The following is a 14,761-nucleotide window of genomic DNA, read 5'->3' as shown; positions in this document are numbered from 1 at the left end:
ACTTCAGTAGTTATTTACAGCATTCTCACAAACAGGCTAGGTATTACTAGGCAAGAAATTTTCATAAATTATATTCATGTGAAACTTTATTGTACTAAACTGTAATATTCATATTAAACAAACATACTATACATAACTTTTGCACTCATTTTATATTTTTCAGGTCTGGACCTCAGTTGAACACCATTTTGAAGATTTAGAAACTTGGCTTGATCACTTAGGTTTATCATTGGTTACAAGGTCATTTTCTAATTTTTCAAGATAAAACTGTTTGCATGTTTGTTTATACCATTTATGTCACTCCATTTTCTAAAGCTCTTAGAAAGCTCTTAGCTCTTGCATTACTGATACAATAAGATTAAAAACTATTCAATGTAATTATAACTAATCAATTTGATGTGCCACCATTTGGGGGTAGCATAATCTTATTAATCTCCAAATGCTTTTTTGAAGAGACATGACTTTACAGCTCCCCCCAAAAGGAGGGGGTGATTCAGATATTCAGGAATAAGCTGTTCCAAAGTAGGGCCATCATAAAGAAGGCTTGAATGTGGAGTCCCTGAGGTTGGTATTCTGGTGGTGATGAGTTCCTCAGCAAACCTTTTCTCCTCAGTAAATCTTTTCTCCCATATCTAATTGGATTGGAAAAGCAATCAAACATATCCCACAGCATGTACAGTAGAATGTCACAAGTAATAACATCTTGACTTATACCTGGAAACAAACTGGTGGCTCAAAGTAGTGAATGTTGCAGTATTTTAGTTGTGGGGTGACAAGGGCATGTGTAGGCATGAAACGTCCTGAGTTATAAAAGGATGTTGTCCCACCTGTAATGGCTTCCATCTGTTTTCATGCAGGTATCAGCCCTGCTAGGTAGCTCAGGCCAGCAACCACATTCTACAAAAAATGCTAAAGCTCAGCTTTATTGATACAGGCTATAATTGTGAAGGTCTGACAGTGTTTCTTTTCCTGTTGTCTTACATTAAAAGAGTCAAGATGAAGTAATTTAAGTTACTTGTGTGTTCTTGTTTTCTACTATACTGGTGTTTGATCAATGGACAAAGCTCAAATTGTGCTAATGGTCTCCACATATCTTTTCTAAGGTTATCTCTATGTTCCGTATGAGACACGAGTCCATGAGGAACCTCAAGATCAGCTCTATCTACTTAAGCATGTCAAAAGTGGTCTGCCTTTAAGATAGCTTCCAAATCCTCAGCACTCTGCCTTAGCAAGATTTAATCTAAGCTTATTTCTCTCCATCTAGATCTTAATAGCTTTATAGCACTAAGTCAGGATCTCCATATCTAGCCATCCTTGGTCGGAGGTTCCTCCCCTGTGTTGGTGGTTGACCTCTCCCATTTTCAGGGATGTGTCAAACAACAGAAAAGACCCAGGCCCTACAGCAGTCCACGATGGAGTGATCCAAGGCTCATTCTTTCACCAGAATTGGAAAAAGTTAAAATGTTAAAGAGCCATTTACAAAGGAGACTAATAAAGTGGTATACATTATAACTTAGCTTTTCATGTGGAACAGACAAAAAATACTGTGTGTATTTAAAATTTATAAAATTAATAAGCTTCATTGTGAGAGGAAAGGATAACTTTATAGCTAGTCTGAATGTTACAAGTACTCTAGAGACCTTCAAACTGGAAGCCCTCAATCAGTCATATATGGTGATGAAAAGTTGGGTGCACTGAGCATTAGTCTGTAGAGTATCATAAAAGGATCTTTTGTATTGATTTCAGTAATTTGGGGCTCTACTATTGAAAACCGAAGCAAAAGGTCTCCTTGAAGTAGAACGATCGGTGTGGTAGCTTTTGTAGGAATTAATGGTGCTTCTAATTTTTAATAGGCAAGGAAAGAGCCAAGAAACATGACTCAGAGTTAAAAATAGCTCTCCTGAGAGCACAACAAAAGCTTTGTAACTGTCTTGCACAGTAGAGCCAGAGTAAGTGACAGTATAATGAGTGTTTAGTGCAATAAACAGCTAATATATGTATACCATTAAGCATGGTATATATTGCTTTACAGAAGTTTCGACTATCACTAGCTTTTAACTATTTTTAGTCTGAAATGTACAAAAAAAAAATCCCCCTCAACCCTCCTTCCTGTAATTCTACAACTAAGACTGTACAAATTGTCTCTGATGGATAACGGATTATGAGGAAGTAAGCCCAACCTATAAATGTAAGTCATATAGTATGAGGAGAACCTAAATCACTATTAAGTTTGATCAGAACCATCTAGTTCCAATATATAGTGTACTGCTAAAACAAATTTCTTTCTCCTTCCTGAGAGGCATTCAACCTTCTGGCCAAAGGCTGCACTTTTAAAAGTGGTTAGGGAAAGAAAAGGTAGTTTTGATTATATTTAAATTAATTGTAATTCACTGTGGCAGCAGCTAGCTAAAATCTTGAAAAATAAACATTGTACCTAACAAGTACTTGAATGGGAAACCACCAGGAAATATCAGTAAATACCACTGGTAGGCTAAACTGGAAAATTAAAAAACAGTGACCAAACACTTCCATATGCTTGCCAAAAAAATGAAATGGATTTCTAGGAATCGAACTCCACTCAAGCGACATTTTACTTTTATATAATTATGTCTGAACTTTCTCTTCTGCCACATTAATAATCAAGATTGGGAAACAACTTTTGAAGGATCCTGGTGGTTACAGCTATGGTTTGGGAGAGTTTGGGTATACTGGACTGTTCAAATACAATCACAGATACCAACTGTTTTCAATTTAATTTATCCAATTAGTAAGGCTACCCAGTTCAAAATAATTGTTAGGTCTTAAAAGAGATTGGTTCAAGAAACCCATACTTGCAGTTCTACTTAGAAAAAGTTAAAAGTCAAGACTTGTCAAAATAAGTCACACTATTCTGGTGAAGGAATTCATAGAGTATAGGACTATACATTTTAATGTTGGTGAGGTTGACAAATAACTACTCTAAACCCCTACAATTTAATAACGCTATGTGTCTGAATTGGAATAGCAAAATTTTAATTCTGTGGTGTGTACTTTTAAATATTCTCTATGTAGTAATATCTGCTGGAAAAAGAAAGTTTAAATATATCTTGGGCCATGTTAAAAGTAGCTGGGAGCAATTCTGCTACTGTTACCACCAACAGCTTTTGGCAGATTTTCATAGAAAGGAATTGCTGGATATGAAGAAAATAACTTCTTTTTGTGGATGCCTTACCATTAAGCTTATACTAGGGCACAGATAGATAGATGGTTGTTGCTTTGAGGGCATGAATAATGGATTTTTTTAAAAAAGTAATCAACGAATTACAAATTAGTCAATCTAACTGAATTCTTAGATATACTGTATGTTAAAGGTGGGGAGAGTGTTATGGCTGAAATAAAAGCTGTGAATTGTCAGAGACCAGATTTTGCTTCCCTATTTGCATATGCCCATCATACCCAAGGAAACTATTCCTTTCGTAGAACAAAGTCCCATCATCTTCCTTGTTTGCTGAAAAGGAAGAAGTATTGGTCATTTTTAACAGAATGAAATTCACTAGAGGCAATGGCAGTGACGTGCAGGGGAGGTAGGGCCTCACCACTGTCATGATGAAAAGAAAAACAAAATTAAAAGGAAAAAGGCAGAGGTAGTTGCTGTCAGAGTCACAGTAGATGATCTGGTTAGTGCTTAACTGCAGGGGGTGGCGAGAAAACAATGGGCCTCCTTTACCCTAGCTTTATGATTACTTGAACAGAGTTAAGCAAGGGTTAAAAGGCGAAAAATTCCTTATGCAAAGGAGGCACGTGGTTCTCTCACCTCCTCCTGCAGAGGGCACTTTGTTTAGAGGCTTTTTTTAAACAATTAAGCAGAGTCATCCACGTGGTGACTCTAGCAGCAACTATCCTAGCCTGGCTAGAGCAGCTCTTGCTTTTTTCTTTTTACATTTTCATCGTGGGGGACAAGAGGAGAGTTGAAATCCTCTGACACAGCTGGAAAAGGTATGTGGGTCGGAGGGAGGGGGCAGGGGGAGGAAGTCAAAATTATTTGTAAGTAATTGTAATTTGTTTTATTATAAGTAGTGTGTGTGTGTGTGTGTGTGTGTGTGTGTGTGTGTGTGTGTGTTTACCCGCCTCGGCATGTGGGCTGGCATTTTTTATTTTTTAAAGCAATGCTGCCGCGCCTTGCCATAGAGCGAGGCATGCCGGCTTCCGGCCATACAGCGCGTCCCGTTGTATGGCTGGGATGGCGGCATGCACTTTAAAGTGCCAGCACGCCTCCTGGCCATAAAGCAGGACATTTTTCGCTCTATGGCGGGGCGCGGCAGCATGCATTTTAAAGTCCCGGTATGCCTTCCGGCCATTCAGTAGGTCCCGCTGTATGGCCGGGACAGCGGCATGCACTTTAAAGTGCCAGCATGCCTCCTGGCCATAAAGCAGGACATGTTTTGCTCTATGGCGGAGCGCAGCGGCATGCACTTTAAAGTGCCGGTGTGCCTTCCGGCCATAAAGCAGGTCCCGCTGTATGGCCGGGGTAACGGCATGCACTTTAAAGTGCCGTGCGCCGGGCTGGGCGAGTCCCGGAAGACAGGCGGGAGACGGCGCAGGCGTCTGGAGCCCCTTCTGTCACCGTCCCTGAGGAGCCACTGCCTCACTCCTCCTAGTCTTCACCTCACGTCACTGGGCTATGGAGATGCGGCCCCCTGCCATTCTTTAAAGCAGGTTTCTCAACTCCATCTACTGCCTGTAGAATTCTGAGATCACACATCTTAAAATTGCCAAGGTTGAGATTTAGTGGTTAAAGGCAAACCTAATAAGGAGCAGCTAACAATGTACAATACCTGTACAAAACTGCAGACTTATTTAACTGCAGATATTAGTCTTTTAAGGATTTGTGCCTAATCCCATTGGCCTCCCTCCACTCATTAACAAGAGGCAAGGCTATTTCTGGCACTGCTGATGCATCTAAAACACAAGCAGTTCCATAACAGCAACAGCTCTTTATAAAATCAAATTTGTCTGGCTTTCTCTATATGGATCAAGGTCCTGATTGCAGATCAGAGCCCTAGAATTTCCAGCTCTACAATTCAAATTCTTATAAAATATTGTATCTTTTTGTTGCTTGCTCTTCCCCTCTATTTGCTTATGTACAAGCTAACATGTTTGTTTTCTTTAAAAAAAAACACAGTACACAAATGCTGCATTAGTTTCTGTTATCCAATCAGATTACAATAAACAGTTTAATGAAAGCTACCAAGTCTGTGCCCTTAATTAAAATATTGAGGATGAAACTGATTTGGGTTGTTGTTAGCCACAACAAAAAATAAAGAACAAGGAGAATTAAAATTAAGCATAATTGTATGAGACTTTATCATAAACCTACAGATAAATTTGGATGTGTGAATTTCACAGCTGTTGCAATATGAACTGTAAATAAAATGTGCAAAAAAGATAAATTAGTAAGAATTTTTTTTGCTATATAGCAAAGTACATCTGTTCACAGCAATTTATAGCACAGATTCATCTGTTGTCTTCTATCCTGTGTTGTATATTGTCGAATATGACAGTATATGGCTGAAATCCTAACTACTTACAGGAAAATTTATTTTCACAAACCTCTTAATGTTACTTTTTAACATTCATCTTTGATACCAGTCCTATTTAGTTTGTTTTTACATTGTTTTTAATGTTTCTTAAATGCTGCCTAGGATCGTTAAGGGAGCAAGGCGATACACCATGGTCTATAGAATTTATAGGCACATCTCACTCATAATGGTATTTCTAAATCAGTGACGTGTGGTGAAGACGAGGAGGAGTGAGGCAGCGGCAGTGGCTCCTCAGAGACGGTGACAGAAGGGGCTTCGGACGCCTGCGCCATCGCCCGCCCGTCTTCCGGGACTCGCCCAGCCCGGCGCGTGGCACTTTAAAGTGCATGCCGCCGCCCCGGCCATACAGCAGGCAGTATGGTCAGGCCCAGGGCGGTGGCCTGCATTTTAACGTGCCAGCGCGCCTCCTGGCCATAAAGCAGGACATGTTTTGCTCTATGGCGGGGTGTGGTGGCATGCACTTTAAAGTGCACACTGGCACTTTAAAGTGCATGCCGCCGCGCCCTGCCATAGAGCGAAATGTTCTGCTTTATGGCCGGGAGGCGCGCCGGCACTTTAAAGTGCATGCCGCTACCCCGGCCATACAGCGTGACCTGCTGTATGGCCAGAAGCCGACGTGTCCCGCTCTATGGCAAGGCGCGGCGGCATGGCTTTAAAAAATAAAGTGCCAGCCCGCGTGCCAGCAGAGGCGGGTAATACACACACACACACACACACACACACAAATTACTTATAATAAAACAAATTACAATTACTTACAAATAATTTTGAATTCCTCCCCCCTGCCCCCTCCCTCCGACCCACATACCTTTTCCAGCTGTGTCAGAGGATTTCAACTCTCCTCTTGTCCCCCACGATGAAAATGCAAAAAGAAAAAGGCAAGAACTGCTCTAGCTAGGCTAGGATAGTTGCTGCTAGAGTCACCACACGGATGACTCTGCTTAACTGTTTAAAAAAAGCCACTAAACAAAGTGCCCTCTGCAGGAGGAGGCGAGAGAACCACGTGCCTCCTTTGCATAAGGAATTTTTCGCCTTTTAACCCTTGCTTAACTCTGCTCAAGTAATCATAAAGCTAGAGTAAAGGAGGCCCATTGTTCTCTCGCCTCCCCCTGCAGTTAAGCACTAACCAGAGTCATCCACTGTGACTCTGGCAGCAACTACCTCTGCCTTTTTCCTTTTAATTTTGTTTTTCTTTTCATCATGACAGTGGTGAGGCCCTGCCTCCCCTGCCTGCACGTCACTGTTCTAAATCATTCATCACTAGAAGCAAAGAACCAAAAGGAAAGCTGTAACTGCAGCACCTCAGATGTTGTCAAATGCAAGTCCTAATATCCCTATTTGCTATACCAAGCATTCCGAAGTGCTTCACAAAGTATATTAGTATAAAACAAATGTCTCTGCAAAACAACTAAACAATTGTAATACTTGCAGAGATGCCCACAAGATGTGGTCAAAAACGTAATGATAGTGCCAGGGGTTGGGTTCTGGCCAGCACTATTGCTGGTTCATTTGTACGTGTGCTTTGCACTCATGCACGTGCTGGATACTTGCTGTGCGTGTATGCGCAATGCAATAGAAATTGTTCTGCGCATGTACAGAAGTGAAAAACAAAATGGTGACAGCGGTGACTGGGGAACCGGTTCAGGGGTGTGGCAGGCCTGGATTGCTGCTAGTTCCAGTGACCCAGGCCGTTATACTACTACCAGTTCGGCTGAACCAGTAGGAACCCACCAGTGTGTAAGGCAGAGAGAGAGAAGTTTCATATTGTATGTTGTTTGTTTGCACTATTGTGGCTGCCATCTTGAGTTTCTGACTATACTCTATGAACATCTCTGAAAATTTGTGTGTAGCTGGTTTGAAGGCTGTCCTCAATTTTTTCATGTGCATTCCCAAGAAAGGAACAAGCTGGCAAGTGGAATTCATAGGTTCCCTAGGTGCAATTCATAGGTTGCCTGGCCTCCAAACCAGTTGGCATTGTTTTCAATTACTAATGCATGACATACAAAATACACAACTGATTTAAGATCCCAAAGAGAAATACTTCATTTGCATTAATGCATCCTGAGAAATATTTCTTCATAATGCTTTGCATTACGCAACTATAGCTATTAATCACTGAATTTCAGAATCATGTGGACGCCCACATAATTCATTCCTGCAATAAAAGCTACCTTTGCATCAAACATTATTATGAACAAGTTGGAGTGGGCTGTGTAGTATACATAATCAGAATTCTTACTGTATAATTTTTACTTTTCCATAATTAAGTATGGTGGGTGTTTATCCCTGGATGCAGTGCTGTATTGGAAGCTAGCATTTTCACCTACATTCAAAATCCCTTCTATGTTTCCAAATCTGCACCACAGAGCTGCCTGTAAGAAACCTTAGTAGGTAAGTCTGGGTGGAAACCTTATTTTAGGAAAGAGGTATATTCAGTTTTACAACTTACCTTTGTATTCCAATTGTTTAGAATTCATAGTAAAACCATGATTGTAAAATCATATTGCTTTTCAACAAAGATGGTTAAAGGTAAAGGTAATGGTTCCCCTCGCACATATGTGCTAGTCGTTCCCAATTCTAGGGGGCGGTGCTCATCTCCATTTCAAAACTGAAGAGCCAGCGCTGTCTAAAGACGTCTCTGGTTATGTGGCCGACATGACTAAATGCCGAAGGCACACGGAACACTGTTACCTTCCCATCAAAGGTGGTTCCTATTTTTCTACTTGCATGTTTACATGCTTTTGAATGGCTAGGTTGGCAGAAGCTGGGACAAGTAACGGGAGCTCACTCCATTACGCGGTGCTAGGAATTCGAACTGCCGACCTTTCTGATCGACAAGCTCAGGGTCTTAGCCACTGAGCCCCTGTTATATACTCTGTTGTACTCTGTTAATATGATTTAAAATCTAGCTAAATCTAGCTGTTCTAGTTAAATCTTAGAATGGGAATGGCAAGATAGGCTGTATAGTTAGAACTGGGGTAGTGGTAGAGAGAAGCAACCACGCTTTTAAAACATTATTCTGTATGTTACAAATTGTAGCTAAAACCATTAAGCGTTCATGACAGCTGGATCTCCATGGAAATTTAACACACTAAAAGAACATGGCTATTTTTAGATCTGAGAAGTTGGGAAATCTATCTGTGGGAAACAAGCTGCTTTTCAGTCTTCACAGTAATTCAATGGAAAGTGGCTAGGATTAATTAGGTGAAAAAATTAACATATCTGATTCTCAGAAAGAATGTTCTCTCAGTTGGAGATAATCTTTCTAAATCAAGAATTGCAATGGTCCTTATATTCTCTGTCCTGGTATACAATTTCAGTATATTCTGATCCTTGATTCAGATAAATGAAATTACGTAAAACAAAACACATTGTTATTATTAATATGTAACACACATAGGGAGTTGTAAAACTCTGACAATTATATCAGATCAGTCCTTTTGTAAAACAATAATATCTCAGTAGGACTTTCCCTTCATAGATATGGTTTTGCAGATACAGAACCTCAGTTTGAAGATAAGAGCAGCTCCAGTTGAATCAGATCAGCGTTCTATCTAAAATCAACCACCTTTTCCCATAATTGTCAGGTCATATTCAGATTGCCTTCCAGGTCACTGGTATCACTCTATGAAGGGAGGGCCATTTGATTGGACTCTTCAAGTAACCAGCAAATCCAATGGGTTTCCAAGGGATCTGTTGGGCTAGGGTTAGGGTGTCTGCAGCGCTATAGGAATATCACCTGGGGCAAATCTGATCAAAGCCAGGGAAGAGCATTGGTACTCCATTATCCTGCCATCTACACTTTTTTTCTTTTTACTCCCTCCCCTTCAAGCCATGGCTCATTAAGTACAGTATTTATAAATATTGAATCCCAAAACATTATTATAAGGAAAAAGGATGAAATAGTACCTAAAAGCAACAACTATTATGTGCAGAGAAACACTGATAAACAGAAAGTATAGTAAAACATTGGATAATTTCAACACACAATGAAAATTCTAGAGCCAAGGTGGCGCAGTGGTTAAATGCAGCACTGCAGGCTACTGCTAGATCAGCAGTTCAGCGGTTCAAATCTCACCGGCTCAGGGTTGACTCAGCCTTCCATCCTTCCGAGGTGGGTAAAATGAGGACCCAGATTGTTGGGGGCAATATGCTGACTCTCTGTAAACCGCTTAGAGAGGGCTGAAAGCCCTATGAAGCGGTATATAAGTCTACTGCTATTGCTATTGTTTGGGATGAAGTTCATTATTGCCTGAAATCCAGATTTTTATCTTGTTATTTCCAATATTTACTGGATCAACATCCATAAACTCAAGAGTTTGTAAAATCAGGCATTGCCTAGACCCAAATTGCTTTGTTTCAGTAAACTTTTTGCATGAAGGAATCTTAAAAATTCCTGAGTACCAGCACTGCTACTTACTCTGTCAATGGGGCCTTTAAAAAAAAATCTGCACAGCCTTTCCCCCATTTACTCTTCTTTAATTATGTTCTGGAGCAATGTGAGAAAATAAATTGACCCTAGTACAACAGGCTGGCATTTGCTACCTTCCACCAATGAAGTTTCACCAGGCACTTTGTTTATAGCTCCGTTCAGCAGCATAAAATGTCTCCTTCAAATTTCTTCAAGTCATGGAAACATAACAGATAACAGAAGGCAAATGGAACTTAGTTCATATAAATCTATTGAACAGTAGCAATCAGAGATGAGGATGTCAATATGTTATTTAATAACCTTAAACAATCTGCAGTGGCCAATCATAATAACTTGCTTCTTTTGCTGCTTTTTTTAAAATTAGCAATGAGCACAGAAAATCAAAAACACTATTCACTGCATAATTTTATTGCAAAGTTTTTTACCTAAAGTCTCAGATGGATACAAAAATAAAAATAATCATTGTGGTCAATAAGATAATACAACTTTAGAAATAATTTTAATTATGTTGTTGCAGTTTAATATATATATACAAAACCAATTAAGAGGAAGACATTAATGTACACAAATCCAACAAATTAGTTATTAAGTTATAATACTAAAATAAAAGAAAAAAAGAAACAAATTAACATACTAATTTAATATAAATCACCTAAATGGATGACATATTCATTTAATAACAATATATCAAATTACACATAGAAGCGTGTCTACTTTAGCAAAATATTATGAAATCTATAACATAGAAACATATTGTGTCTTAATTGGTATATAAAAATATTCTTTTAAAATGTGATACATTTCTTGAATCCAGTCTGTGATATCCAGATAATAGGAGTTTTCTTGTCCCTCTGTATAAATCTCTGGACTATTCCACACATTTGATATAACCAATTTATTCGTCCATCTACTAATACATATTATTACTCCAAAAAGAAACCAGAACTTGCCACAGCCAAATATATTACATTGCCAACAGAGATACAGTCCATTCTTTTGATACATTCTTGAGGTGGCTAATATACTTGGAATAAACTTCTTCATGAATTAATTTTAATTTCAACTTTAAGACTTGCAGGCAATGATATTCCATGACCTGATATCCCAATACTTTTTCCATCAGTCAGAAATATCAATAATTTCTACTTCAAAGTTGTTTTTAAACCTCTGATATATTTCCAATTTAATTTTAAAAGATTCCATAAAAATGATAGCATTTTAGCCTCCTTTGAAGAGGTTAAGACACATGAGCCTGAATAATTACAACATGCTGAAATTGGATAGACTGCCACTGTTGTGCACTAGGCAAAAAGAATTCTATGTGTAGTTATTGAAATTCCTTAAAATAAACATTGCCAAGTTGTTAATTTAGAAACTATTCCAGATTCTATCACATTTTGCACCAGAATGGAAACTTATTTTAAAAGAAGAATAGATTATTCATTAGACTCACCATCAAAATCTAATTGTAATTAAGCTCAAATATGTTTAGCTGCTTAAACCAGGATGAGAGATTGTTTTTATTATATTTTGACTCAAGTAATTGCCAAAGTGATATTATAATGAAGTCAATATAAATTGAATATGTATACTATATAAAGCAAACTACAAGACCCCCCCCCCGCCCACACACACACAAAACACACAACACACACACTCTTAAATCTTTCTGGAAGTTTTCAGTTCCTCATGTGTACTGTTCTTTATTCACATTATAAATAAAAAATAAGGAATTATCTGGAAAATAAGGCAATCATTATGGTCCAAAGGAAATTTTATAGTTGCTGAAAATTCATACTCACTGTGTTCTCTTAAAGAACCAAGTTAGCATTTTGTGCATGGTCAGAAATTATACATTTTTGGTTTTTATTGCCCCTCAATAAACCACCAGGTAATAATATTTAGGAAACTGGGCTATTATCTAAAAATATATATTTGTCTTAATCTGAAAAATACCACAGTAATCTGAATAATACCTTCACATGCATCCAACTCATATAATTTCCAAATCCCATAATTATTCACAACTTTCTTGCCCTTGAAGGAATTGACAGTTTTAAGCTTTATAGCACTCATTCATCTCAGTCTTTTGAAATCAATTTTGGTCTTAATTAATTTTACCTTATGTTTCATAATGTGTACTTCCATAACAGAGAAAGGCAGAAAGATTTATTCTTCTTTAAACATTCAATGGCTTGTGTACCTAGTCAAAGGATATTCTGAGAAATGTTCGTGCTATTTCTTTTCAGGATTCATCTGGGTTTTTCATCAGTAATAGTTTCTTTCACTAGAAAGACAAGAATAACATCCATCCTTATGACAGAATAATCAATGAAAAGTTACATTGCTCAGGAATAGGCAACACACATTTAACTTCCTTGTCTCTGTCAGTTCACAGGGAGATACTTTTATTTCAGCCATATCACTCTCCTCAATTAACAAACAGTACTTAATTGTCTGTATATCTGTTTTAAGTGTGCAAAAAAGTACACTTGTGGTCTACATTGCAAAAGGCAGTAGTATCTCCATTAAACTTAGAGATATTTAAAGATTATGAAGTAGTGTTATGATCACCTGGTTTAGCATATTAATTTACATGAGTTAATGATGGGTCAGATGCTGACCAGCAGAAAACTGAGTGCTATTTGCTTAGTTTACAAAAAGAAACAAAAATGTCCCACAGTAAATTGTCCTACTACTGCCACTATTTCAAATTATCTCCTCAAAAATTTGTGGCAACTTTTTCCGTGATTGGATTCGAGCAAATTATTACTGGAATAGTTGTATGGTTCCAAGAAAGCTTTGGTACCATCTATGGCTTCCTTAATCTGCCTCCCATTTTATATAAAAACATGTATAATTATACATTATAACAACACTGAAATAGACTTGGTTACTCAATCACCACATATATACTTGGTATACAAAAGCTTCCATACTCAATCATTAGCATTTCCAGATTGGGCTGAAAAAGGACATAACCCATTTCTAAAATTCTGAAGAACTGTTTCCTGTTTCCAAATGTATATGCTATATTAAACTTACCGGCACAGCTGCTCTGCCAAAAGTCCCATCCTCATTTTGGTGTTTCCTTTGAGATGGAAGTTCTGAGCTTTCTCGATAATCTCGGCCCTTGATGTGCTGCATATCAAGCACCACCTGGCTTTTAGATGGAAGTGGTGGTTTATTCTGCACTACTTCAGATCTTGTTAATTTAATGGGATTCTTGAAAGTTGGCAGAGAAGGATCTAAATTGGAACAAGGCTTCTGCTTGTTTTGAATCTTTTCCTTCACTGAACTGTTTTCCTCAGATTGATTAGAACAGGTATAAGAACGAAATCTATGTGTGGGGAGAAAGAAAGGTGGGGAAGATTGTTGCTTGCAAGGTTTGTTGCCATCGGTCTCTTGTAGCTTGGTAAAAGGAAAGTTTTGATCAGGAATGGTTGGGAGTTCTTTCCGGGAGACCTTAAACAACTCCTGTTCTCTCTTAATTGGAAGCTTGTCCTTGGATTTTGTGAAGTCATAGAGAGGATTATCAAACATTTCTGGTTTTGAATATGCTTCATCTTGCAGCAATGGTTCTATCATGCTTTTCCTCACCTCACTGTACCTGCCGAGGTTAGTAAATTAAGAGAAAAAGGAAGGTTATATAACCATTATACAAAGTTTGGGAATGTTTTGAAAAGGTTATATCAATTAATTATTTTTTCTATTTATTATTGTTCTATATTGTTGGAAAGGGAAGAGAGCCACATGGGTTTATAAATTCTATGTTCAAAAATAATTTGATTTGCCTTGAGTTTTATGCACCTTCAGTTGAATGGATTTGGCATGATTTTATCTTTGGCAGCACAGTGCCTGGCACTGGCCAAGGAAAGATTCAAAATGATGGTGAATGCATATGAAAATAAAATATTGATTAAGCAGAAAAATAGAAATACTGGAGTTTATAAAATAGCAGTGATTATGGTTGTCCTGTTAGATAATCCTGTTACCTGAAGTCTAGAAATAATATGATTTATTGAATGCTAAAGGAAAAGCAAAATATGGGAAATCTAGGTTATCTCAGTGGTCTAAATTTAGACCAAAGGGGTATAAAACTTACAGTTGATCTTTTTGATTAGTTGCAAAAGCAGCAGAAAGTCTTGGAGATACAGGAGACAGAGTGGAAGGTGTAGTAGGAGATTCTAATCCCAATAGTGGAGTATTATCTTTTGGCTGTGGATCGTAATTCCAAAGGGTAGGTTGTTGATCTGGTGAAGGGATCTGCTTAAACTGGGTTGTTGTAGTGAATGGTTGAGAGGCAGAAGCCATCCGTAAGTAGGTGACAGTGTTGATCTCTGGGGGCACTGTGTTCCTGAAGAAAAAATTAAGAGAGGAGGAATGAATTAGTATGTTAGAATGTATAATTATTCTGGAGACTTTGGAGGAGTTAAGGCAAAATCAATTTATTTTTCTTTTTAACACTTTTTCCATTTCTTAGGCTTAAAACATGTTTTACAGACAATCACTGCATAGTTTATCTAAGGTCATCTCTGTGGGTCTCAACACAAGAATTCTAGAACAGGATTATTGGATTCCTTTGATTAAGTTCTTAGGCCCAGACATGGGACAGAAGAGCAATAGTCACAAAAGTAGATGATCATCAGAATCTAATTAGAGAGTATCAGAATCTGAACTGGAGAGTACACCCTTCCTGGAAACCTCTGACACTCACCTACTGTGGTATTACTCTGATGATGATGATTGC

The 14,761-nt window shown here is 38.2% G+C and overlaps 1 protein-coding gene across 1 annotated transcript in view; it reads right to left on the bottom strand.

Moving 5' to 3' along the window:
- Positions 1-10,274: 10,274 nt before the first annotated feature.
- INPP5D (inositol polyphosphate-5-phosphatase D) overlaps positions 10,275-14,761 on the bottom strand; it is an 85,374-nt gene continuing 80,887 nt past the window's right edge. Inside the window, exons 26-28 of the mRNA XM_087725652.1 lie at positions 14,117-14,368; positions 13,057-13,621; positions 10,275-12,298 (exon numbers count right to left, since the gene is read on the bottom strand). Of these exons, the coding sequence (XP_087581778.1) occupies positions 12,296-12,298; positions 13,057-13,621; positions 14,117-14,368 (820 nt within the window). The 3' untranslated portion in view covers positions 10,275-12,295. The remainder of the gene's footprint in view (positions 12,299-13,056; positions 13,622-14,116; positions 14,369-14,761) is intronic.

This window comes from Thamnophis sirtalis, unplaced genomic scaffold, assembly GCF_051295495.1.
Source record: "Thamnophis sirtalis isolate CommonGarterSnake01/CBP01778 unplaced genomic scaffold, rThaSir2_p1.2 scaffold_11, whole genome shotgun sequence".
Lineage (NCBI taxonomy): Eukaryota > Metazoa > Chordata > Lepidosauria > Squamata > Natricidae > Thamnophis > Thamnophis sirtalis.
The sequence above is the reverse complement of the archived record's forward strand: the minus strand, read 5'-3'. Positions and strand labels throughout refer to the sequence as shown.